The 22,743-nt window shown below is 65.2% G+C and overlaps 2 protein-coding genes and 1 long non-coding RNA gene across 8 annotated transcripts in view; 1 reads left to right on the top strand and 2 right to left on the bottom strand.

Annotated features, from left to right (window-relative positions):
- The window catches only part of KIF25 (kinesin family member 25), a 45,828-nt gene extending 39,079 nt beyond the window's left edge, over window positions 1-6,749 (top strand). Inside the window, exons 11-15 of the mRNA XM_053904282.1 lie at window positions 2,714-2,890; window positions 3,855-4,006; window positions 5,134-5,307; window positions 5,644-5,799; window positions 6,257-6,749. Coding sequence (XP_053760257.1) covers window positions 2,714-2,890; window positions 3,855-4,006; window positions 5,134-5,307; window positions 5,644-5,799; window positions 6,257-6,411 — 814 coding nt within the window. The 3' untranslated portion in view covers window positions 6,412-6,749. The remainder of the gene's footprint in view (window positions 1-2,713; window positions 2,891-3,854; window positions 4,007-5,133; window positions 5,308-5,643; window positions 5,800-6,256) is intronic.
- A 5,316-nt stretch (window positions 6,750-12,065) lies between these two features.
- Window positions 12,066-22,288, bottom strand: FRMD1 (FERM domain containing 1). Of its 6 annotated transcripts, XR_008422811.1 has the most exons (13): window positions 22,145-22,288; window positions 21,488-21,567; window positions 21,072-21,145; window positions 19,761-19,989; window positions 19,444-19,608; window positions 19,043-19,108; window positions 18,655-18,723; window positions 17,912-18,086; window positions 16,982-17,329; window positions 15,228-15,307; window positions 13,865-14,038; window positions 13,166-13,464; window positions 12,066-13,083 (listed from the first exon to the last, which is right to left on the bottom strand). XR_008422811.1 is itself a non-coding variant. In XM_053904278.1 (12 exons), the coding sequence occupies exons 1-11, from the start codon at window positions 22,182-22,184 to the stop codon at window positions 13,907-13,909; spliced, it is 1,458 nt and encodes a 485-aa protein (XP_053760253.1). In that variant the 5' UTR covers window positions 22,185-22,288; the 3' UTR covers window positions 12,066-13,464; window positions 13,865-13,906. The 6 variants fall into 6 exon arrangements, 5 of the variants coding, with proteins under 5 accessions (XP_053760253.1, XP_053760254.1, XP_053760255.1 ...); XM_053904278.1 differs by having other exon boundaries at window positions 12,066-13,464; XM_053904279.1 differs by having other exon boundaries at window positions 12,066-13,464; window positions 13,897-14,038.
- LOC128777609 (uncharacterized) lies at window positions 15,319-16,975 on the bottom strand. Its single transcript, XR_008422812.1, has 3 exons — window positions 15,794-16,975; window positions 15,583-15,693; window positions 15,319-15,509 (listed from the first exon to the last, which is right to left on the bottom strand). It is a non-coding gene; the product is annotated as an uncharacterized LOC128777609 (long non-coding RNA).
- Window positions 22,289-22,743: the final 455 nt, after the last annotated feature.

The raw sequence follows: 22,743 nt of genomic DNA, 5'->3' as shown, positions 1-22,743 counted from the left end.
TGAGTTCGAGCCCCGAGCCGGGCTCTGTGCCGGCAGCTCGGAGCCTGGAGCCTGCTTCCGGATTCTGTCTGTCCTTCTCTCTCTGCCCCTCCCCTGCTCATGGTCTCTCTCTCTCTCCCTCTCTCTCTCTCAAAAATAAATAAACATTGGGGTGCCTGGGTAGCTCAGTTGGTTGAGCGACCGACTTCGGCTCAGCTCATGATCTCAGGGTCTGCGAGTTGGAGCCCCGCGTCGGGCTCTGTGCCGGCAGCTCGGAGCCTGGAGCCCGCTTCGGACTCTGTCTCCCTCTGTCTCTGCCCCTCCCCTGGTCACACTCTGCTTCTCTCTGTCTCCCTCTCAAAAATGGATAAACACAAAAAAGAATTTAAAAAAAAGACACACCTTCTCACGTTTGCACACCGCTGACTGCAGCCGTGTGCACTGTGTTCCCATGAAGACGCGGCTCCTTGCCCTGAGATTCGGTTTTTGTCCCTGTGTCTCCTTGCCCGGCCCTTCTGTGTCTTAAAATCAGAGCCAAAGACATAAGAACTCCCACAGAGCCTAATATTTTGGTGCCTCTTCAAACCGATATTCTTTAAACATTTGTGCACACAGACACGTTCATTTATTAAGTTTACTGACCAGCTGTCAGCACAGGTGAGGTTGTGCTGTGTAACAACCATTGTAGAAACCTCAGTGGCCGCGAGGCCAGTGAGGGGGCCTGCCCCTCCTGAGGGTGTGCGTTGTCAGAGATGGGGGAGGAGGGCCCGTGGCCAGCCCTGGCTCCTCCCCCCCGCCCCGGGGAGGAGCACATCAGTCCCCAGGGTGGGTGGGGGGCTTGTGGACAGCGGCTCAGCCTGCCCACCGTAGGTCACAGAGACCTCCATGTGGGGACACTGAATTTCAAGGGGCTAGAACCCCAGCGGGTGTCATGGGCGTCCTCAGCAGAGCCAAGCCGGGGCTGGCCCGAGAGCCGACGGCTTCTCCCCCAGGGAAGCCTCCCCGGGCAGTGGCCCGTGGCTCTCCCAGCTGTCACGTGGAAGGAGGGACACGGCAGGGACCCGGGAGTCAGGGAGAGGACCCGCGGCGGATGCCCCGGGGAAGGGGCCCCGGGGCAGCGGCCGGTCCAGCCTCTGTGCCCCTCACTGGAGCCTTCGGACCCCGGGCGTTGATCTTGGAGGATGTTTTCGTGAACCTTTCACCCTAAAGAATCTTGGTCTCGGACGGCCGAGGTTACCAAGGGTGGCCCTGCCATTGTGAACACGATGACGGCCACCCGGGGACCCTCTCGGGCCCTCCTGAGCCCGGGGCTCCCACTGTGTCCTTCCCGGGTGATCTCAGCCGATCGGCAGACGTCGGGAGGGTTTTCTGGCCGCCGGGCCAAGGGCACGAGGGATTCACAGGGTGAGCGTGGTGACTTTCCGCCCTCAGAAAGTCCAGAGTGAAAGCAGCCGGGCGGTGACGATCCAGCAGCACGTGCAGAGGGGGGAGGGGAGGGGAGGGGACGCCCGCCCTGCCTCAGTGCCCCCCTTTGGAACCTCGCGGGGCCTCGCACACCTGTGTGTAAGATGCATCACACTGTGCTGTAACTGGAACACGTGTACTTGCCGGCCACACACCGGCTTCTTCGAGGCAAAGACCGAACCGCCTTTCAGCACTGTTGGCAGAAGCCAGCGAGCTGAGGGACAAACGAATCAATCGAGGACCTAATCTCCCGGAAGACGATCTTCACAGGAGCTCTCCCTGTATTGTGTGGATGAGAGACTTCTAATCCGGGTTTTGTGACAGCCAGAGACACGGCCCGTCACCCGGGGCAGGGAACCACGCCGAGGTCACATTTGTGATTTTCTGGCGTGAGGAGGGGACGCGCGGCCCCCACCCAGCGGTGTCTCCGGCTGGAGGGTCATTCTGCTCGAGTCCCCCGGGGAGACCCCAGCACCGAGAGTAATCCCAATCCGAGGTCTGTGCCAGGAATTCTCTTCCTGGGAGGATTTAATTTATTTTTCTCTCATTTTACCTTTTTTCATTTTCGTGACCGTGTCACCAGGAGACAATAATTGCCCATTTTATTCTTGGCTCCCTCGTGGCTCCTAAGGAAACCCCCGAGCCGGCAGCGCCTGGATTAGACACACCCAGACTGTGTTTTCCCGAAGTGCCAGGCCGCCCACACGGGTTCCAGCCCGGGGCCAGGACTCCCTTACGGACAGGAAGGCATCCTAGCCAGAGTGAAATGGGCCTTAACTGTGTGCATGTCGGGGAAGCCGTGACCCCCACAAGACACGGGGAGGCCTCAGTGATGAGGGGCTGTGCGGGTGGCCACTTTCCCCCTGGGTGGGGTTGTGGGTCTGTCTCCAGGCGTGTGGACGAGGCAAGCCCCAGTTCCGGAACAGTGCTGGAAATCCTCTGGGCTCCTGTGCGGGGATGAAACTCGGGAGCAGGGGGGCTTTCCGAGTCGAGGCCACGAGTTCTCTGTACCTCTTCTCCTCGTGGGCTTGGGATCCTAAGGGTACCGAGGGCCAGAATCGTTGATTTAGATACAACTCAGATAAAATCGCTGTTCCCAAGGCCGTTACTTACCCTACAATGTAAAGAGAACATTCCAGTCTTCCTGCGTGCTTGTGCTGTTAGTAAGATGCTGCCCTAATGCCAAGTGTTGTCACCTCCTTCTGAAAGCCATTCTTCCACAGCTTTCTCCAAGGGGTTACCCAAGTCCCTTGTGTCCCCCCATCCCCAGGCTTATCTCAGAAAACCCGTCAAGGAGCCTGAAGGTTGACGTGTCGATAGTGGAAGTTTATAATAACGACATTTTTGACCTTCTGGCCAAAGACGGTCGCACAGCAGCGTCTGGGCCCAAGCGTGAGGCGCTGACCGCCCAGGAGGCAAAGCCGGAGGTCTGTCTGCTGACCCGAGAGTGAGTATTCCGCGTGGCCCTTCAGCCACTCACGGGACCCCAAGCAGAGCTGGCCACGCCTCCCTGATGGGCCCTTCCTCCCGGGGACCACACGGCGCTTTTGTGCTTAGGATGTGTTCCACATTTTTCAGTTCGCCTTAGAAATTATCTTTTTTAAATGACAATTAAAACAGACAAGTCCGTTAACCTTTTAAAATATCTTGATGAAAATTTGATAGAACATGTTTTATTCCCGAAGAGGGAACGAGCCCGGAGAAATGGTCTTGCCCGCCATCCCTCGGTCACGTACAGACGCCCTCATTCCACTGGCAGGCACCAATAATTAACCACCTTGTAAGAAAGGACGTCCCCTTGTGTTGATTAAATATGCTCCTAAAGCTCCTAAATATGCTCCTGAATCCACGTCTGGGGGGTGGGGGGAGGCTGGGTCCCCTTGGTGACGAGGGCTAGGGTGGCGAGACTGGCGTCCCAGAGTTAGTAAGTGAAGGGTCTGCAGCTGTTTCCAGTGTCTGAAAAAACCTACAGGAAATGATGCCTTTGGCCACAAATTTGCACAAAGTAAGCAGAACTTTCAGCTTTTGTCTGATAGGCTGAACAAAATCGCTCCTGCTGATGGGAACCTCTGCTTAGGTGTTAGTCACTAACTAGAACAGGGAAACAGACTCTTCCTGGAGTCCGTGGGGGCGTAATAAATAAAGGAATGCTTGATGTTCAAAAGGTTGAGAACCTCCACTTGGCCCCCCCAGACGGTTGAATATTTCAGAGTAAAGCAATTCACAATAAGTAAGCCGGGCGTCAGAAAAGGAGAACATCTGATTTGCTATGCCTTATTTTGTCTAAGCTGTGCTCCAGACCGCTCTCACAGTGGGCACACTTGGTTTACGTGGGCCGAGGGTGGAGGGCATCCCTCGCGTTGCCGGGGGCCAGCTCCCCATCACCCCCCCCCCCCCACCTGCTCTGCCAGGCCCGTCCACAGTGCCGCGGAGTTCATGGCGCTCGCTGCTGGGAGCCTGCAGCTCAGGGCGGAGCTGGCCACCTCAGTGCACGCCAATTCTTCCAGATCCCACCTGATAATAACGGTGACTCTGACCACAGCCCCCGCCCGTGGCAGCCCCGGTAAGTGGCCCCGCGCGCCTGGTCAGGGCACGGAATGAAATCCACGTAAAAGGAAAGGAGCCCGCGCACCTGCAGGCTCTGAGGCATCATCGCACGGGCCCCGGCTGGGAGTGGCGAACACATCTGCAGGCTCTGGAACCAGGCTGGGGGGAAAGGGGATGGGGGGTGGGGGGGGGGTTCTTCGTTAACCAGGAGCGGGCGCGTTTGCATCTGGGCACACGGTGCACACGTCACCTGTGAGATTGCATATGCGATGTGGGCTTAGAAGGTCGCAAACCCGAGTTGCCAGGGTCTGTCTCGGTGAGGACGAGGACCAGGGCCGCGTACACGGGCCGCCCACCTGACTCTCCAGCACCGGGGCGCTGCCCGGCCATCAGGCCCCGAGGCTGGGAAGGACGGAGCCCGAGGAGCCCGACTTCTGCCAGCTCACGGAGCCAGAGCTCACCCGCGGAGGAAGGCTGGGGCAGGGCCCAACTTCACACGGCGGTGACACAGACGCCGGGTGCCAGCGGGTCAACGCTCACTCTGCCTGCAGGCCGGTGTGGGCGGCCCGCTCCCGCCGGCTCCCGCCCTGCGCCCCAGAGCTCGGCCTGACTGGTCCCAGGAGGGGCTCGCCTGCAGGGAGGGGACATCTGTCCGGGAGCCCACGGTCGGTCTCCACACATGGAAATGCAGCAGAGACCAGGGTGGCTTTTATGTTCGTTTTGTCCCATTCTGTGTATTTTTAATGTTTTCCACGGTGAGCATACACTACTTAGGTTTTTAAAAACTGTCTTGAAGAAGCCATCTTGGGAATAGCACGCGATGAGACGGACACACAGAGGGAGGCATGGGTCTGTCGGGATTTCTCAGGAGGATTCGGAGACAAACGGTGGGGCTCACAGGCTTTTCGGACTGGGTTTTAATCAACTGTCGTGACCGAACATTTCCAAGAATGTCACTCTGTTCGTGGGACGAGGTGGGCGCGAGCCCCAGCTTCCGCAGCGGTGGCCTCCCTCTGGAAGCCCCTCCCGCCGCAGCCCTGCCCACCTGCAGGGGGAGTGAGTTCCTCTCCGGAGGGTGGCGCTCCGGGCAGAAGTCCCGCTCCACAGTGCCACTGAAGGAGGCCTCGTGGACCCCCCTCCTAGGTGCGCGTCACCCCCGTGCAGCTGAGCAGCAGGCCAACGGGCCGTGGCCGGAGGGGAGCAGGAGGAGCGCGTCGGGGGGCAGAGCCTGGCCTGGGGCCCTGGGGGCCCAGCGACCCGCGGAGCAGGTGCACGCCAAGCTTCAGCTCGTGGACCTGGCCGGCAGCGAGTGTGTCGGTGAGCGCAGGGCAGGCACCTCTTGGGGGCCAGCGGGCCGCGCGGGCCGTGGGTGCCGGGCACTGTTCCCTTCTACTGTCTTCTCTCCCGTCCCGCCGTGGGCGCGGTCTCACCACCGCCCCCAGACGTGAGAACCCCCAAGCCTACTGTTCTCCGCGGCTCTTGCCCACCTGTTCCTGGTGAGGCGCACTGGGGGTCTCCCTGGCCGGTGTGCCCCCCACGCAGCGCACGCGCCCTGAGACGTCCCGGTTTTGCTCTTCCTGGCTCGTTCCTTGACATCGTTAAAGACTTTGTCGCACATCCTAACTGTGTGGCCGGGTCTTTGCACTTGCCCAGGTGTGTCTGGAGTGACAGGATCCGCCCTGAGGGAGACTTCGTTCATCAACCGGAGCCTGGCGGCCCTCGCGGATGTCCTGGGGGCGCTGGCGGAGCGTCGAGGCCACGTCCCGTACCGGAACAGCAAGCTTACCCACTTTCTTCAGGACGTTCTCGGTAAGGGACCTCCCCCGGGACGCGACCCGGGGCGGTGTCCTACCGCCCTGTCCCCTGCCCCGGGCACACCCGCTCCCCCTGGACATGTTCCCCCGGGGGACTTCCTGGCTCCCCGGGTCACCGTCGTCCCTCCCACAGCATTTCTCGGTCTTTCCTCGGCTCCCCGTTCCCCCTGGTCTTGGCTGTTCCTTCAGTGCTGCTCAGCCTTCCCCGTCGTCCGAAAAGCGAGGCAGCTTCTGCGGGGACCTGGTTGCGGGGGCTCGGGGAGGGTGCCCCGCCCTGCAAGGCCGGACCCCGCGGCCCGCGCCCCCAGCAGGAGGGACTCGGCCCCGCCACCGCTGGGGGCCAGGCCCGCGTCCCTGCCGGCGGTGCCCCAACCCCATGCGGCCTCAAGTCGTGTAGAGACGCTGTCTTTCCTCGGGGTCCTTTCCACCTGCTGCTCCGTCCTGTCATAAAGGTGGCGACGCGAAGCTGCTGGTGATCCTGTGCGTGTCCCCCTGCCGGAAGCACGTGGCCGAGACCCTGCGGTGCCTGGGGTTTGGGGCCCGGGCGAGGCAAGTCCAGCGCGGCCAAGCCAGAGGGGGCAGTCCCGCCCCCCGAAAACCCAGGTGACGGAGAAGCGGAGGCCGGGTTGCACGTGGCAATGGGCTAACCCCCCCCCCCCCCCCCGAAACGAGTTTCCTGTTGTCACTTGACGACGTCCGCGCCCGAAAATGAGCTCATTTGTTCCGGACTTCCTTGCGCCTGTTTTCAAGGAAACGGCCACACACGCCGACCCTTCAAGGCGGCAGAGGCTCCCAGGCGGATGCGGGCGTGTCCGAGGCGCCCCTCGGGGTTGGGGGACTTGGGGGCGCTCTCGGGGACAAGCACGGGGAGCCACGCTGCGTGCGGCCGGAGGGGGGTGCGCAGACCCGGCAAGGCCCCGGGATCGGAGCGCCGGGGCCGGGACCGCGGCCCGCGTGGCCGGGACGGATTCCTCCGCCCCCAAAGCCCCTGCCGTCACCTGCGAGACGCCGCACAGCAGCCCCCGGGGCGCGGCCGTCTCGCTCCTCCTCCTGACGGCCCGCCCGCAGGCCGTCGTCCCAGAGCCGGGCGTGACGCGTGACGCGTGACGCGGCTCCGGGCGGTGCGGCCGCGGGCCGCCTGACGCACAAGCGCACATGTCACCGCGTCGGCACGGCGGCGGCTGGAAACCGTGCCGAGACGCAGCGCAGGCGCGGCCAGGCCGACGCACCAACCGCGCGTGGGTCTGCGTTCGCGCCCGTGCGGCTCAGACGCAGCCTCCGGAGTCACGGTGGCGCCTGGGCCCGGAGCGCAAAGGGCCTCGCTGTGAGGAGACTGCGCTCAGGCCTCGGCCCGAGTCACGGGGGCGGAGGGAGCGCGCGGTCCCCGGCGACGGGGCGCGGACCGACGGTCCCGCGCCCTGCGTGTGTCCGCCCGGACGGGCGCGGCCTCCCCGCAGCCCCGCGTCCCGCGCCCGCCGCCCCCGGACGCCCCTGGGGACCCGGGGGCTCCGGCCTCTCGAGGCTGCCGCGGTGGAGGCCCGGCTGTGGGGGCGTCACGGCACCGGGGCCCGACCGCGCAGTGGCAGGTGCGTCCGCAGGAGAGCGAGCGAGCGCACGGCCCGGACGCGCCCTCAGGGGCCCTGTCGGCACCTGGCCGTGGCCGCCCGAGCCCCCAGGTTCTCGGCCGTCGCCGTTCCGTGTCGGCGGTGATGACGCCCCAAACCTCCGGTCTCTGACGCGGCGAGCTGGGCCAAGTCAGAAAACGCTTCATCTGAGGTTCCCTCCCAGGAACCGAGCCCTGGCCTCAGGGCGGGCGTCACTGTGCGGGCGCCAGAGAACGACCCGGGGCTCAGGGCCTCTCCCCGACCTGCCCCTGCCCCCCCGTGCGGCTCTGGGGGCTGCACACAGCACGGCCTGGCTCTGTCTCCTCACCCCACGGGCCCGAGTGTCTCCCAAGCTGGGGGCCCAGGGGCGTAGGAGGGGTGCGTGGGGGGGGGGGGCTCGCGGCCAGCCCATGGCTTCCTCGGCAGCACCACATGCCCTGACACTCGTGGAGCACTGTCCCCATTGGGCCCTGGGGCCTTCACAACCCCCCCCCCCCCCCACGGCCACACGCTGGAAGCCCACCCACGGGGACACTACAGTCAACCCAACAACCCCCCCGAAGACTCCAGAAGCAGGATGGGAATCAGTCCTGCCCTAGCCTGCTCCTCCCCCGGGACCCCTGACATGATCACGACATCTGTGGGCACGGGGGAGGGGGTGGGTGGGGTGGGGGGGGGCTCACGAGAACGAGGGGTGTGTGGACTAGAACCCACTCCCCAGACGGGGGCCCAGGCGCTGCTGTCCTGTCCCCAGACAGGACAGGTCTGACATGAGGGCCGAGGGAGGCAGCCCGCCCGTCCTCAGTGCAGACACCTGCTTCAGGCCCCCCGTTCCCCTCTGGGGACTCTGCCTCCCAGGCTTGCCCTCCATCGACAGGCCAACTGCCAGACCTGTGCTGCCCCCCCCCCCCCCCCGTTCCCTTCCTCAGGCACAGTTCCCACCGGTGGGCGCCTGTCTGCGTCCACGTGCACAGGCCCCCCCCGCTCCCCCCCGGGGCTGGTCTCCCACATTCTTAGAACCTGCCCACAAGGATGCTCTCTCTCCCTTCCTCGGCACCCCCCACCCCCAGCCGTGCTGAACGAGTGTGATGTCAGAAGGAAGTCACATCCCCCTCAACACTGACTTTCAGTTGGTGCTGTGGCCCGAACGCGTGGCCTTGAGCCCTTGTGTCTACAGTGAAGCCATGGAAGGGGCCACGTGGGGCGCAGCCGTCTCCGGGGTGGGCTCGGCACCGAGGCGGCCACAGGGACCGAGTGGCGTGGGGGTGGGTGACCAGGGGCAGCCAGCAGGTGGGGGCGGGGCGGGGAGGCCGGGGCTCGAGGCCACAACGGGGACCGCTGGGGGCGTCCTGCTCCTGCGGGAAACAGGGTAAGATCCCTGCTGGTGACGTAAGTGTGCGGCGAGCGCTGGGACCCAAGTTAAGAATGTCCAGCCGGACGGAACGTCGCAGAAGCTGGCGAAGAGCGCGGACCATCCGAGGTTCCCAGCACCTCCCGTCTTCTGTCCGCCTTCGGGGCGAGGCCGGCACCCCCTTCTGGAGCATCACCGCCGGCCATCTGGCTCCTGGTGCTGGTGCCTTCGGGGCGTGCTCACTGGAAGCTCGAAGGTCGCAGTGGGCAGCATGAGAGGGCCATCAGGGCTGCTGTCCCCGCCCGGCCGTTCCCCCTTCCAGTCCCCGCGTGCGTCCCACCAGGCCGGCCCTGCCTCCTGAAGACCAGTGCTGCCCCGCCCGGGGCGGTCACCCGAGGACCCCACAGACAACCCTACCCGCCTGCAAGTCTGCTTCCCTTGGCTGGACCTCACACACCGGTGCCCACAGGCTCGGGCTCCGTCCAGGCCCTTCGGCGAGAGGCCAGCGAACCAGCCCTCGTCGGGCAGTTATCGGGTCTTAACCGCTTGTGGCGAAAAAGTCTCCATTTTGCCAATTTTAGAAAACCACGTAGCTGTGTGCTGCTGGGGCCCAAAGCCGAACACTGGTGGGCGTCGTGGCCCCCCTGCTCCCGCATGGAAGAAACAGGCCAGTGTCCTCGGAGCGGCCAGGCCGCTGTGCCGGGGGCCGTCTCTAAGAGCCCCGGTCTCCCGGACGGACGCCCTCGTCCTTGGCCGGCCCGCTCTTCCCCTCTGCCCTCTGCCGAGTCTCAAAGCCCACACAGCGGTTCTGAGGCCGCTGGCCGTGGAGTGAGTTGGCTTCCTGCAGAAAGGACGTCTTGTACCCTGGATTCTGTCTCCCAGGGAGCTTGGGCCAGGTGACCAGGGGCCACGGGGCACAGAGTTCACAAAACCAAGGGGAAGGTTAGACACGCCCTCTGGACTCCTGGGTCCAGGTCGTCCGTGCACTGTGGGTCCCCCACGACGGCAAGTCCCCTGCGCTGGGCAGCCAGGCCCAACAAAACCGCCACCGGTGCATGTCTGCACCCGCACCCCCACAGGGTGGCGGCCAGGGCGGCTCCAGGGGGCACCAGAATCCCCCCACCGCACCGCAGGGCAGGGGGGTCAGGGCAAACCTGGGCAGTCGGCCCAGGGATCTGCATCGAACAAGCCCTTGGGGTTTTGTGACCCTACACCTGCTAACTTGACCTCCGGCCTCCACTTTCCCGAGCCGCCTGCCCGTCCCTCAGCTCCAGGGCAGGCTGGGTGGGCTTCCCTTCCAGCCCCCCTGACAGTGGTGCGGAAGACGCCTGGGGGCCTTGCCCTGTGCCCCTGCCCAGCACACCCCTGGGGGCCACACGACCCTCCTCACCGAGTGGACACCCGTGGTCTCGGCATGCGGCTGAATCGGCCCACTTAGCAGCCCCAAGCGGCCCCGACCTGCCTTTTCTCACAAAGCAGCCATCCCTGCTAGTTAAGACCCATTTTCCAGGAAAATGTCAGTTTTGCCTGAAAGACAAAGTCCCGACCTACACAAAAGGAGAAGCTGGTGTTCTGACTTTCCTGTCCGGCTGCTCTGGCCTCAGCTGTGTGTCTGGCTTTCACTTCTTCCGGGTGGGCGGGCGGGGAGGGAGGGAGGCCACTACCAAGGCCCCTCTTGGCCTCTAATTGTGCCGCCCGCTTACCCCAACAGCCAGACCTCACCCGGTGGTTAACAGACACTTGGCATAATTTTCTCGTCTGCCCTCGGGGCCTGAGGAGGGACGGAAATAGAAGCCCTTGCAGGGTTCCAGTTCTCAGGGTCAGCCAGCGGTCCCCACAGCCCCACTGCCAAGGACACGGGGCCCTGGGCCCTGGCCGTCCTCAGGGTGATGGGAGAGGGGCCTGGATGTGAGGCCCTGCCCGCCCGCCCCCAGCACCCAGGCCTGTGTCCCACGTGTGCCAGCCCACTGTGTCGCGTCCCCCCCCCCCCCCCCCCGCACAGCAGGGCCCGCCCCTCCTCGGACGCCCAGGCAGCACAGCGTGCCTCCAGCGCCCTCTTGTGGCAGCCGGGGATAGACGCGGCGTCCCCCAGGGCCGTCCACCTCACCGAGTCCACCCGCCGCGGCAGCCAACCCTCCTGGTGCCACCGGGGCACCTCCGCCCCACCCTGATGCTCACCTCACCTGACACCTTCTTTGTGCAACAGCAGATCAGTCTGCCGGGCTGAGCCCCGGTCCCCAAAAGTTTCCTTACCACAAAGGAAAATAGTGCCCATAGATCTTAGATCAGGGTGGACCCAAGCCCATTTGTTGCTACAGGGACCGGTCTAGCAGGGTTTGGAAAATCACGGGGAGAAGCAACCCCGGGTCGCCCAGAGGCCTTCCGCCCGCTGGGCCCCGCTGGGCTTCCTCACGCTTCTGCCCCCGGTGGTCTTGGGCCTGGGTACTTCCCGCACGGGCAGTACCTGGGACACCTGTCCCCCCGACCCTGGCCGTCACCATGTTCTGAATGTGCATGTGCCTGTCATCCCCACCTGCACCTGCCCAGGGCTGGCCCATCACCTACCTTGGTGATGTGTGTCTGATGGGGGAGATCGGGTGACCACAGTGACCCTGGCCATCCCTCTTGGCCCATCCCCCATGGCAGCAACCTCTGACCACACGTGAAGGTGGCTAGAGCAGCCTCGCTTCCCTAAGCAGATTTGGAAAATGTGGGCTCCACGGGGCACGAATGTTCCTACGTGTCCCCCAGTCCAGGCAACGTGAGGACACGGTGCGTGTGCACGGGACAAGCCCTCGGCGGCAGCGCATGTCCCCCAGGTGGGTTAACCACCGCCCAGCCTCCTGGCTCAGCAGCACCGGTTGGGCCAAGTGCAAATGGGAGACGTGTATTTAGGTCCTTTATTACACGTGCCAGTGTGCACACACCCAGATTTCCTTTCACAGAAAAGGTCAGGAAGCCCGGCCCGGGCGGCATCAGACTTGCCGTGTGCATGTGTGCGTGCACACACGGACCCACACACGCGTACACGGTCCCGTGCGTGCATGCACACGTGTACACATAGGTGTGGACCCATGCACATATGTGTGCGCGCACGGACACACTCGCACATACATGTGTGTACATGTGGACCCACCTGCGCATGTGCCCCCACACACGTGTGCACACACACACACACACAGGCTCAAGTTCTGCCCTCTGTCTCCAAAATGAGCCCGAGCTGGCCGCGCCGGTGTGGCCTTCGGCGCACGAGCACGGGAGATGGGTGATGTCACAGGCACAGGGCCTCGCTTCCAGTCACCCAGTGGCAGCGGGCTTCCAGTCACCCGCTGAGTGCTCGGGACTACCAGACGGGCACACGCCAGTCCATCTGATCAAGGGGACAGCAGGTGTCAGATCCTGTGCAGGGCAGAGGCGGGAGGGGCCCGGGTAAAACGAGCCGCACCCTAACACCCGTCAGGCTCAGGGCCTGTTACCACCCCTCTCGCACCGCACCTGCTCCCAGCGCCCGCTCAGGTCTCTGGACGGGAGGCAGGGGCCCACCTGGGGTCGGGAGGCGGCCGGGACGCAGCGCCAGCCCGGCCTTCTTCCGGGGACACAGGCCGCCAGGCTGCTGACGCGCACCCCCTCCGCCAACGACTCCGCTCCATCCAGGTGGCGGCTGGCCGCGGGAAGGCCACCTGGCAGCCGGGCCTGGACCTGGGGAGGGGAGCGTGCCCCGGCCCCGGGAGGCCGCCCCGCCTCTGTCCTCCCAGCCTGTGGAGGCTGGCACAGTTCTCCTGCCCCGGTGCTCCAACCCCAAGCTGGCCGCTGAGGCTGGGGCCGGGGCCACGCACCTGCCGTCACGTGCTGCCTGCTCACGGCCTCTCAACGCACCGATGGCACAGCCCCGAGGGCAGGGTGCTGTCCCTCAGAAGCACGCTTTTCCAGGACCCGCCACGGCATGACCTGTAAACCTCCGCCCCATCGGGAAGGCCGCGCGAAGCCCGGAAGTCTCTCCAGCCCCAGACGTGGAGCTTGGGTCCGGGCCGAGGGGGCGGCTGGGTCAAGTCCCCACCCTGCCCTATCTCACCCGCCGCCTTCTGAGCCCTAACGGGTGACCCGCACTGCGGGAGCCCCGGCTGCCCCTGGGGACGGCGGGTCAGTGACCCGCGTGACCTCTGCTGGAAAGGGACAGGACGCTCAGCTCGGTCTTGGGAGGCAGGGCCAGGAACATTCAGAATCTGCATCCTGGCTTCTCGGGACGGCCCAGCCGCCTCTGGGGCTCCGTAGGCCCCGCAGGGACCGGGCGTCCACGTGCCGCTGCAACTCCAGACTTGGAGCCCTGCGGTGAACGCATCGTGTGAGGGGTGGGCAGGGGTCACCCACCGGCCAGGTCTGTCGTGGGGTGACAGCTGGGCCCACACCTCACAGAGAGGCCTCCGGGATCGTGAGCAGCAGGGGCGGCGGAACGGTCTAGAGGAAGCTGGGGCCGGTGCCGTGACAGGTGACCGTGACCTTGGGTCAAAGGCTCCCAGAAGGCTGTGCACCTGGTCTGGCCGTCCACTGGGGGCGGGGGGGGGGGGGGCTCCGTGCAGAGGGAACCGGAAGGGTCTCTCCCACACGCGGGAACAGCCAACATCTTCCTTCCAGAGTGGATGGGTGGGGGCCGCCCCCGAGCCACCTGCAGACAGGGTGGCCATGCCTTGACTTCTGCCTCCTGACACTAAGACAGAAGGAGTCTGGACCCATCATGGCGGGCACGAGAAGCAGGTCCTCCTACTCCCTCCAGGCTTCTCCTTACGGCTGGCGGGTGAACCCATAGGAGGAGGGTCTCGGTCAACAGGGCGGTGGCGGGGCCTCCAGCGCACAAAAGGGCGGGGGCCAGGGACTGTGGACCAAGCCCTGCCACGTGGATGCATCCGTGCCGTGTAGATAGAGCCCACGTGGACAGGCCGTGCTGTGTAGATGGAGCCCTGGGCGGACAAGCCGTGCCGTGTGGATGAACCCCCGTGGACGAGCCGTGCCGTGTGGATGAGCCCCCGTGGACGAGCCGTGCCATGTGGATGAGCCCCCCGTGGACGGGCCGTGCTGTGTAGACAGAGCCCCGGGTGGACAAGCCATGCCGTGTGGATGAGCCCCACGTGCAGAGCCACACCTCTGGGTGTCTACACCACAAACTCTTCTGGGAGCTGGTCCTCCCTGCACAGGACCAGGGAGAGGCATTTCGAGGACCTCACTCCGCAGGGTCCCAGTGGTGCATGGTCCAGGCCTTGGCAGTGCGGATCTGCCTCTGGGATCTGCAGGGGACAGTGTGAGTGCGTCTGCCTTCCCGCCCTGCCTCCTCGTCCTTGTCCACCCCTCCAATTCTGTCCTGCCTGCCCTGTCCTCCCTGCACCCTGCTGGCCCACTGTCAGCACAGCCTGGACAGGAGGGGACTCCCAATCCCTTGTGCCCGCTGCGGGCGCGAGCCCCTTGGGCAGGGGTGGGGCACAGGCAGTGGCCCCTCTGTCCTCAGCCAGGGCAGCTCAGGGAGGGAGTGGCTCCTTCTGCGTGGGCCCTCCCCCTCCTCTCCTGTCCTGAGGAGGCTCCTACAGGAAGGGCTTGGGTCCCCCTCTGGGGACCTGACATGGAGCCCACACCCGTCCCGAGGGGACTGGGGGCTACGTGACAATTGGGGTGGGACACAGCCCTGAGCTGTTTTCTTGCTTTGAACTCATCAGACCTGGTTACTATTTGATAGATCTTAGGAAGATCCAGAAGCATCCACAGAAGTCAAGAACAGCCTCCCCCATTTCACGTGTGAGGAAGCTTGTCCAGTGCCCAGGCTCTGAGGCGGCTGCCCCGGGTCCCGTCCAGGTCAGGGCCCAGCTAGGGGCCACCACGCTGAACTACCACAGCCATGCAGGGAGGAAACTGGGGCCGGTGCCGTGACAAGTGACCGAGACCTTGCGTCAAAGCAGCAGACGGCCACGCGGGACCCCTGCATCCAGGCCAATCATCGCCGTTTGTGGGCACGTCCCGTCCATCATCTCTGGGCCCAGCCAGCCACCTGCCCAGGGCACTGTGGCGTCTGCCCCATCCCTGGGTCTAGTCCGTCCCTCCCTGGGAGTCACGTCACAGCCTGCTATTCTCTCTGTCCAGGGCACCACCCCCAGGTCAGCTCTGAGCCAGGAGGGGAGCCCCCAGACTACCCCGGAACCACTGCCCTCTGCCCCTCCTCCTACCCCTGGGGGCCTGGAGCGGCCCCTCAAGCCCTCACCACCCAGGGAGGGTGGACTCCGCCATCCAGCGAGCACCCAGCCAGGAAGGCGGGGTCCCTGGGGAGCCAGCGTCCCCTCCCACCGCCTTGTTCCCCCAGAAGCCTCCCCTCCCCGCCCCCACTGCCTCACTGAGGTCCGGGGCTCTCTAACTGGAGGCCTGTGGTGGGCCTGGGCGGGCCAGGAAAACAGGTGCAGGAGCCCAACATGGACCCACCCGGGGACATACCTGGTGCAGGGCCTCCGAGCTGCGGCCCCACGTCCTGATCAGCCTGACCTGCGCGGCCGCCAAGGGCTCCTTGTAAGAGGCTGTGGGAAGGGCGGGGGATGTGAACCGGGCCAGAGACAAGCTCTTAACCTCTGTGGAAGGATGACTCCTCCCCTGGGGGGCCCTGGCCCTGACTCCTCCCCTGGGGGGGCCCTGACTCTGACTCCTCCCTTGGGGGGGCCCTCACTCTGACTCCTCCCCCGGGGGGCCCTCGCTCTGACTCCTCCCCTGGGGGGCCCTCCCCTGGGGGGCCCTGACTCTCACTCCTCCCCTGGGGGGGCCCTCACTCTGACTCTTCCCCTGGGGGGGCCCTCACTCTGACTCCTCCCCTGGAGGGGTCCTCACTCTGACTCCTCCTCTGGGGGGGCCCTGACTCTGACTCTCCCCCTGGGGGGGTCCTCACTCTGACTCCTCCCCTGGGGGGGCCCTCACTCTGACTCTTCCCCTGGGGGGCCCTCCCCTGGGGGGCCCTGACTCTCACTCCTCCCCTGGGGGGGCCCTCACTCTGACTCTTCCCCTGGGGGGACCCTCACTCTGACTCCTCCCCTGGGGGGCCCTGGCCCTGACTCCTCCCTTGGGGGGCCCTCACTCTGACTCTTCCCCTGGGGGGACCCTCACTCTGACTCCTCCCCTGGGGGGGCCCTGACTCTGACTCCTCCCCTGTGGGGTCCTCACTCTCACTCCTCCCTTGGGGGGGGCCTTCACTCTCACTCCTCCCTTGGGGGGACCCTCACTCTGACTCCTCCTCTGGGGGCCCTCACTCTGACTTTAGACCCGGAGCTTTCCTGCACCCCGTCATCCAGTGGCCTTGATCTGCAGCGTAGGGAAGAGGTTTTCTGCAGTCACACACCTGGTCACGCGTGTTCCCTACTGAGGTGTCTGAACCCCCTTGAATGTGGGAGGCTGTCCTTGGGCCTCCTCGCTCAGGGGGTCCTTGGCTGAGGGATGGGGAAACCGGGGAAGGGTCCCAGCCCTCCCCACCCACGGGCTTGCACCGCCCCATCCTTCCTCAGTGGCATTTGTCCAGGCACAACAGGCCCTTACGGGGCAAACCGCAGATCAGCAGTGTTGTTCACACTGGACTGCAGACCGCAAGCCTGGACACAAACACAGACAGCAAACCAGACGCTAGGTGTCCACAGGTGACTCCAGGGGACCCTCGGTGGTCGTGGGTGGCTGGGACCTGCAGCTGGTCCCCACAATTGCCCATCACGTCCACCGCCCAGAGTGCTGCAGACGGTCAGGGGATAGTGGAGCCAGTGGGACCTTCCCTGGGTGACAAGGCAGGGCCCCACACCCCTGGACGCCGCAGAGGCATCCCTGGGGACCCCGGGTCCTAGATCTCCTGGAAACCTCTTGTCTTGTGAAGCTAGAGAGGAACGTGGCTGAAACACTCCCTGATGGCCGGACGACGGACGACGGGCACCGGTCAGGTCGGGCTCCCTGAAAGTCCTGAGGGCCCCTCGTGACCCGCTGCAGAGACGGCCGAAGGACCCCCACCCCAGAGCACACCCGCAGGGAGGACCCCATCACGCGGTCTCTGACCCCAGGCCCTAAGGCCGCCTCGTGGTGCTGGGGGGTCAGGCCACACTGGGGAACTGAGGGGCCACATGGGAGTCATGGGCCCGTGCACCCGGCCCCGCTGGGGGGTCAGTGCCTGTCACCCCAGCCCCACAACACTGGCCCTGCTGGGGGCTGGCCGGGCACACACTCACCGTCTCCCCGGTCCTGGGCCTCCCCCTCGCGCCCGCCTCCGCGGCCACCGTCTGTGCCATGGCTCCTCTGGCTGGTGCTGGGGCTGCAGGGTGGCGCCTCCCCACGCACGGCCTCGGTGCCCCAGGGCTCGTCCACCGACACCCCCCAGGGCTCTGCGGGCCCAGCGTCTGCCTCGATGCCTCGCAAGCGGGGGCTACTGCCGCTGTCAGCCGAGCCAAGGGACGGGTGCTCCGGGAGCTGCCGGCCACCACCCCCGCTGCGGGGGGAGCCCGGGGAGCCCTTGTCACCCGGGTCTCGGTCCAGGTCCAGCGTGTCGCTGACGTAGGACTCCCGGTAGTGCTGCTTCTCTGTGTGGGGACAGGAGGCACAGCGGGGAAGAGCGGGCTCGGAGGGGACACGGGTGCAGTCTCACATGCCTGGAGCCACAGGGTCCCAGCGGTGGCCCCGGGATCCTGCCCACGCCCCCGGCTGGCGCTGAGGCCCAGGGGACGCAGTGTGAGGGGAGGGAGGTGCCACCCAGGGATCAGGGCCCTGTGTACCCGTGGCATTTGTCACCCACAGCCAGTAAGCTCCGGATACGTGCCTTTGTAATGGTTCCCCGGGGCTGTCCCACCGTCCCCAGTGTCAGGGACCCCAAGCAGCCCCCGCACGCGAGCGGACACGCTCACAAGCGCACGGGCACACGCGCACGCTCGTGCGTGCATGGCCAGGGAGCCCAGGAGTCCCCCAGCCCCTCAGCCTTCCTGCCACACCTAGAGAATTCCTTCCCAGAATTCAAACTGTCCCCAGGCCCCGTCCTCAGAATCGGCCTCCTCCCCCCTTCCAGAGCACACAGGAGCCAAGAGGCCACGCGCCCCAGTGGGAAAAATGAAAGGTGCCCAGAAGCAGCCCGGGCGGCCCCCCGGTGCCCGGCCGCGGCCGGGGCACACCTTCCGCCTCCTCCAGCTGCTGCAGCCTCCGCAGGGTGGGTCGCAGCGTGAGCCGCAGCAGGTGGGTGGCGCTGAACAGCCGCAGCAGGTGGCCGGAGCGCGAGGCGCAGCCCGTGTAATACACCAGCTTCCGCGCCGACGGCGGCCCGTCCGGCTGGATCTCCAGCCTTTTCCCCTGAACGAGGAAGAGGCAAGATGTAATCTTACAAGAAAACCACGTGACAGCAAGCGTGTTAAACACGGGCCGTGACCCCAGATAGGAAGCCGCCCTCGATAGGAAGCACAGCACCCCGCGCTCAGGCACGAGAGGGCGGCCCCGGAACATCGCGGACGGCTGGACACTCCCCTCAGCCCCCCGACGGCCGCGTGCGGGGCAGCAGTCCCAGGACGGGACGCCAGGCCTCAGTCTCGCCGTCCGGAGGAAAGGTCCACGGCAAGTCTGCGTCCAGGGCCCTCCCCGTCCTGCGCCTCAGCCCCGAGGGCCGGGCGGGGCCCAGGGAGGCCTCCCGAGGCCAGGACCAAGGAACGGGGGCATCTGGAGGCTGCAGCGGTGAGTTTCCGTGACCTGATCCTCATCCCCCTCGTTTGCTCCACATCAGAACACCAGGCCACCGGCGGCAAACGTGCCCTGCGGCCAGGTCAACAGGGTCAAGCCCCAGACGCTCCTGGGTGCCGGGTCTCAGGCTGTGCCTGCTCCCCATGGAGGATGAAGCCCTCCCACCTCGATCCCACCAGACACGCACCAGAAACACCAGCTTCCCGATGTGGGACCAGGGGAAGTCATAGAGCAGCTTGGGAGCGTGGTCCGCCTCCTGCAAAGCCGCAGAGAGGTGCTCAGGACAGCCGGCCAGAGGATAGACCCAGTGCAAAGGTTCAAGGGGAAGGGTGGGGGAGGGCAGTGGACGAGGAGGGGCGGGGAGGTCGGGGGGGGGGGGCGGGGAGGGGAGGAAGAACAGGAGGGGAGAGGACAGACTGGGAGGGGAGGGGAGGAGGGGAGGAGGAGGAGGGAGGGGGAGGGTGGTGGACGGGGAGGGGTGAGGAGGTTGGGGGGAGTGGAGGGGTGAGGATGGGAGGGGAGAAGGAGGAGGGAGGGGGGAGCAGGTGGCCACTCCAGGGGCTCTTCCCCAGCACCTGATAGACTTGCATTCCCTTGAGGGTCAGTCCCAGGACGATGGTAGGCCTGTCCTCCTTCTTATCCTGAAAGGACGCCAACTTCAGCGAGGCGACAGCCTGTGCCCGGGGTGGAGGTGGGCCCGCCAGGGATGAGCAGGGTCCCGCTTCCCCTCTGATGCCGGAGGCCTGTCAGCCACCTCCCTGCCTCCCTCACCCCCTCAGACTTTCATGTCCCCAGATATCTGAGCTCCTTAAGCCCCGCTCATGGGCCCGGGCCCGAGCCGGCCAGCCGAGGGGACGCCGTCCGCCCGCCCTGTGCTGGGGTCGGCGTCCTGGCTGCCCCGGGCTCTGCTCCTCCGGGCCCCTCGGGCAGAGGATCTCCGAGGCGGCCCGGACTCCCAGTTCCGCCGGGGCTTGACCCTGTTGACCTTGTACAGCCTGAAGAAGTGGACGGGCACGTCCTCGAGCCGGCAGGCCTCCCTGATGAAGCGCAGCACTGCCTCCTTGGGGTCGAGGCCCCGCTGCTCACGGTGCACGGCGGGCGCGTGCCTGAGGATGTAGGCACTGCCCCTCTTGGCAATGATCTGGGGAAGAGGCCGCGGGCCCGTGAGGCCCTTCCCGCTCTCGCTCCGCCCCCTGCGGCCCCTCACCCGGCCCTCCCCTCTCGGGGACTCCGCACGGGCCCGGGGGGCAGAGAAAGTGCTCCGCCGGGCTCCCCCGGGCTCCGCAGCCTTACCCACTGCGGAAAGTAGGCTTCCGGCTCGAAGTACCTCCCCACGTGGACCAGCTCCCGGTGGTTGCCCAGGTCGGCCTGCAGCCCATAGGCGGCCAGCAGGAAGTAGGCCTCCTCGCGGTGGGTGCACTCGGACCTCAGCACACGCTCCTTCAGGTGGCAGTAGTACAGGTGCCTGGCCGTCTTGTCCCTGGAAGGCGTGGGTGGCCTTGGTAAGAGGCCAGATCTGGCCCTGACAGATGGTCCCGACACAGCCTGCCTCCTCCTGCTGCCCCCGGCCCTTCCAGAACCTTCCCACACAGCCACCCAACCCCCACTCTCCAGAACCTTCCATACAACCACCCAACCCCCACTCTCCAGAACCCTCCACACAACCACCCAACCCCCACTCTCTAGAACCCTCCATACAACCACCCAACCCCCACTCCCTAGAACCCTCCACACAACCACCCAATCCCCACTCTCTAAAACCCCCCACACAACCACCCAACCCCCACTCTCTAGACCCCTCCACACAACCACCCAATCCCCACTCTCTAAAACCCCCCACACAACCACCCAACCCCCACTCGCTAGAACCTTCTATACAACCACCCAACCCCACTCTCCAGAACCCTCCACACAACCACCCAACCCCCACTCTCCAGAACCTTCCACACAACCACCCAACCCCCACTCTCCAGAACCCTCCACACAACCACCCAACCCCCACTCTCCAGAACCCTCTACACAACCACCCAACCCCCACTCTCCAGAACCTTCCATACAACCACCCAACCCCCACTCTCCAGAACCCTCCACACAACCACCCAACCCCCACTCTCTAGAACCCTCCATACAACCACCCAACCCCCACTCTCTAGACCCCTCCATACAACCACCCAACCCCCACTGTCCAGAACCCTCCACACAACCACCCAACCCCCACTGTCCAGAACCCTCCACACAACCACCCAACCCCCACTCTCCAGAACCCTCCACACAACCACCCAACCCCCCACTCTCTAGACCCCTCCATACAACCACCCAACCCCCACTCTCTAGACCCCTCCATACAACCACCCAACCCCCACTCTCCAGAACCCTCCATACAACCACCCAACCCCCACTCTCCAGAACCTTCCCCACAACCACCCAACCCCCACTCTCCAGAACCTTCCCCACAACCACCCACCCCCACTCCTGCCCTCCTGCAGGCTGCAGGTGCAGGGACTACCGTGTCCCCAGCACACTGACCGCACGCGCCTCACGCGCCTGGGCTCACCCGGTGGGCTTTCACGGGCCCAGAGAATTCCTCTGACATCACGGAGTTACCTTATGACCCTGCCGTCCTCCACGTAGTACTGCACCCTGAGGAAGCTCACGAAGGGCGCGCGGGGCCTCCCACCCTGCAGGGGAAGCGCAGCGAGAAGACGCGGGCCGGACGGAAAGCGCCCAGGAGCCGGCAGTGGGACGGTGTCCACGGCCAGCGCCCCACAGGTGTCACACCGGCTCCCGCGAACGCCCAGTGGCGACGGCCGGGCACTTTCCTGATTTCCGCGATGCCGTGACTTCTCAGAAGGAGACCCCCCGGGCGTGCTGTCTGCAGCGCTCAAGGGCGCCCCGCGCCCTCCCCGCCCCGCTCCGCCAGCGGCAGCTCTGGGGCACCGCGGGCAGCCCCGCGGGTGGGCCGGCTGTCCCTGCACCAGACACGCGCATGGCCGCCCTCGGGCCCGGGGACGGTCACTTACTTTGTGCACTTGCCGCTTCCAGTCCTTGGGGAAGTACTTGCTGATCTTCTGCTCCAAATCCATGAACATGAACTCGTTGTCTAAGAGGACAGGCAGGGCCTTAGCGCCACAGGGGACCCTCAAGGGGTCAGCTTGTCCCGCACCAGCAGGGAGGAAGCCTAGGGCTGCCTCAGGCCGTCAGGGGCGCAGGAGAGGGGGCACTTTGGGGCTGTCCCCCGCTAACAAGAGCACAGTGGTCTCGATGCAGACGGCCTGAACTCAGGCAGAGGGCTGGCCGTGACGGAATGGACACCTTCTTTCTCCCCCCACCCCCCGTTCATACCGCACATCTTGGGGAAACGGTGCTCTATACGGATAACCCTGAAGCCCCCAATTAGAGATGAGGCCCCCCCCCCCACCCCGAGCCACGAGAGCTGCCTGCAGGTGGTACCATCCACTTCCTCCCTCGGGCACACAGGTGACCAGGCACCCCCACCTGAGGCCACGCCCTTCGGAGCCCTGCGGGCGGCGCTGTCTCCCACGCGCGGTGCGCAGTCCCCTCCGGCTCTCCTGCTCTCCCCCAGACCCTCCACAGAGCCCGGGGGTCTGCAGAAACCAGGAGCTGGGAGGTCGCGGAGGCAACCCCAGGGCAGAAGACCAGGCTGGGTGGCTCCCCACCTCCTTCTGCCAGCACACCCCACTCTTGGCTTTCATCCATTAGAGCTCCAGCAAGGGTTTCTTCTGGACCCAGGGCTCTCCTCCTGGACAAGTGTTTCCAGAACCCCGGACACAATCGGCTCCCGGACAGCAGAATCCGAGGAACAGACCCTAGCCCGGGGTTCTGTGCACTGTTTTCTCCAGAAAGAACCAAGAGTAGACCAGGATTCTGCTCGCCCCTCTCTCCCAGAGAAGGCCAAGTGCATGTGTGCACGTGTGTGAGTGTATGTGCGTGTGCATACAGTGTGCAGAGTGTGCGTGTGTGTGAGTATATGTGTGTGGGCACATGCGTGAGTATGTGTGTGTGCATGTGCACGGAGTTGTGCACGTGTGTGAATGTGAGTGTGTACACGTGTACATGGAGTGTGTGCACATGTGCGAGTATATGTATGTGTGCATGCGTACATGTGTATGTGAAACATGTTCACATGCGTGAGTATGTGTGTGGAGTGTGTGCACGTGTGTATGTGTGTGCATATGTATGCAAATGCGTGGAGTGTGCACGTGAGTATATGTGTGTGAGTCTGCACTGAGTATGTGAGCATGCACGGTGTGTATTT

Source organism: Panthera pardus, unplaced genomic scaffold, assembly GCF_024362965.1.
Source record: "Panthera pardus isolate Hobbes unplaced genomic scaffold, ASM2436296v1 HiC_scaffold_17, whole genome shotgun sequence".
Taxonomy (NCBI): domain Eukaryota; kingdom Metazoa; phylum Chordata; class Mammalia; order Carnivora; family Felidae; genus Panthera; species Panthera pardus.
This window is presented reverse-complemented; position numbering and strand designations above follow the sequence as displayed.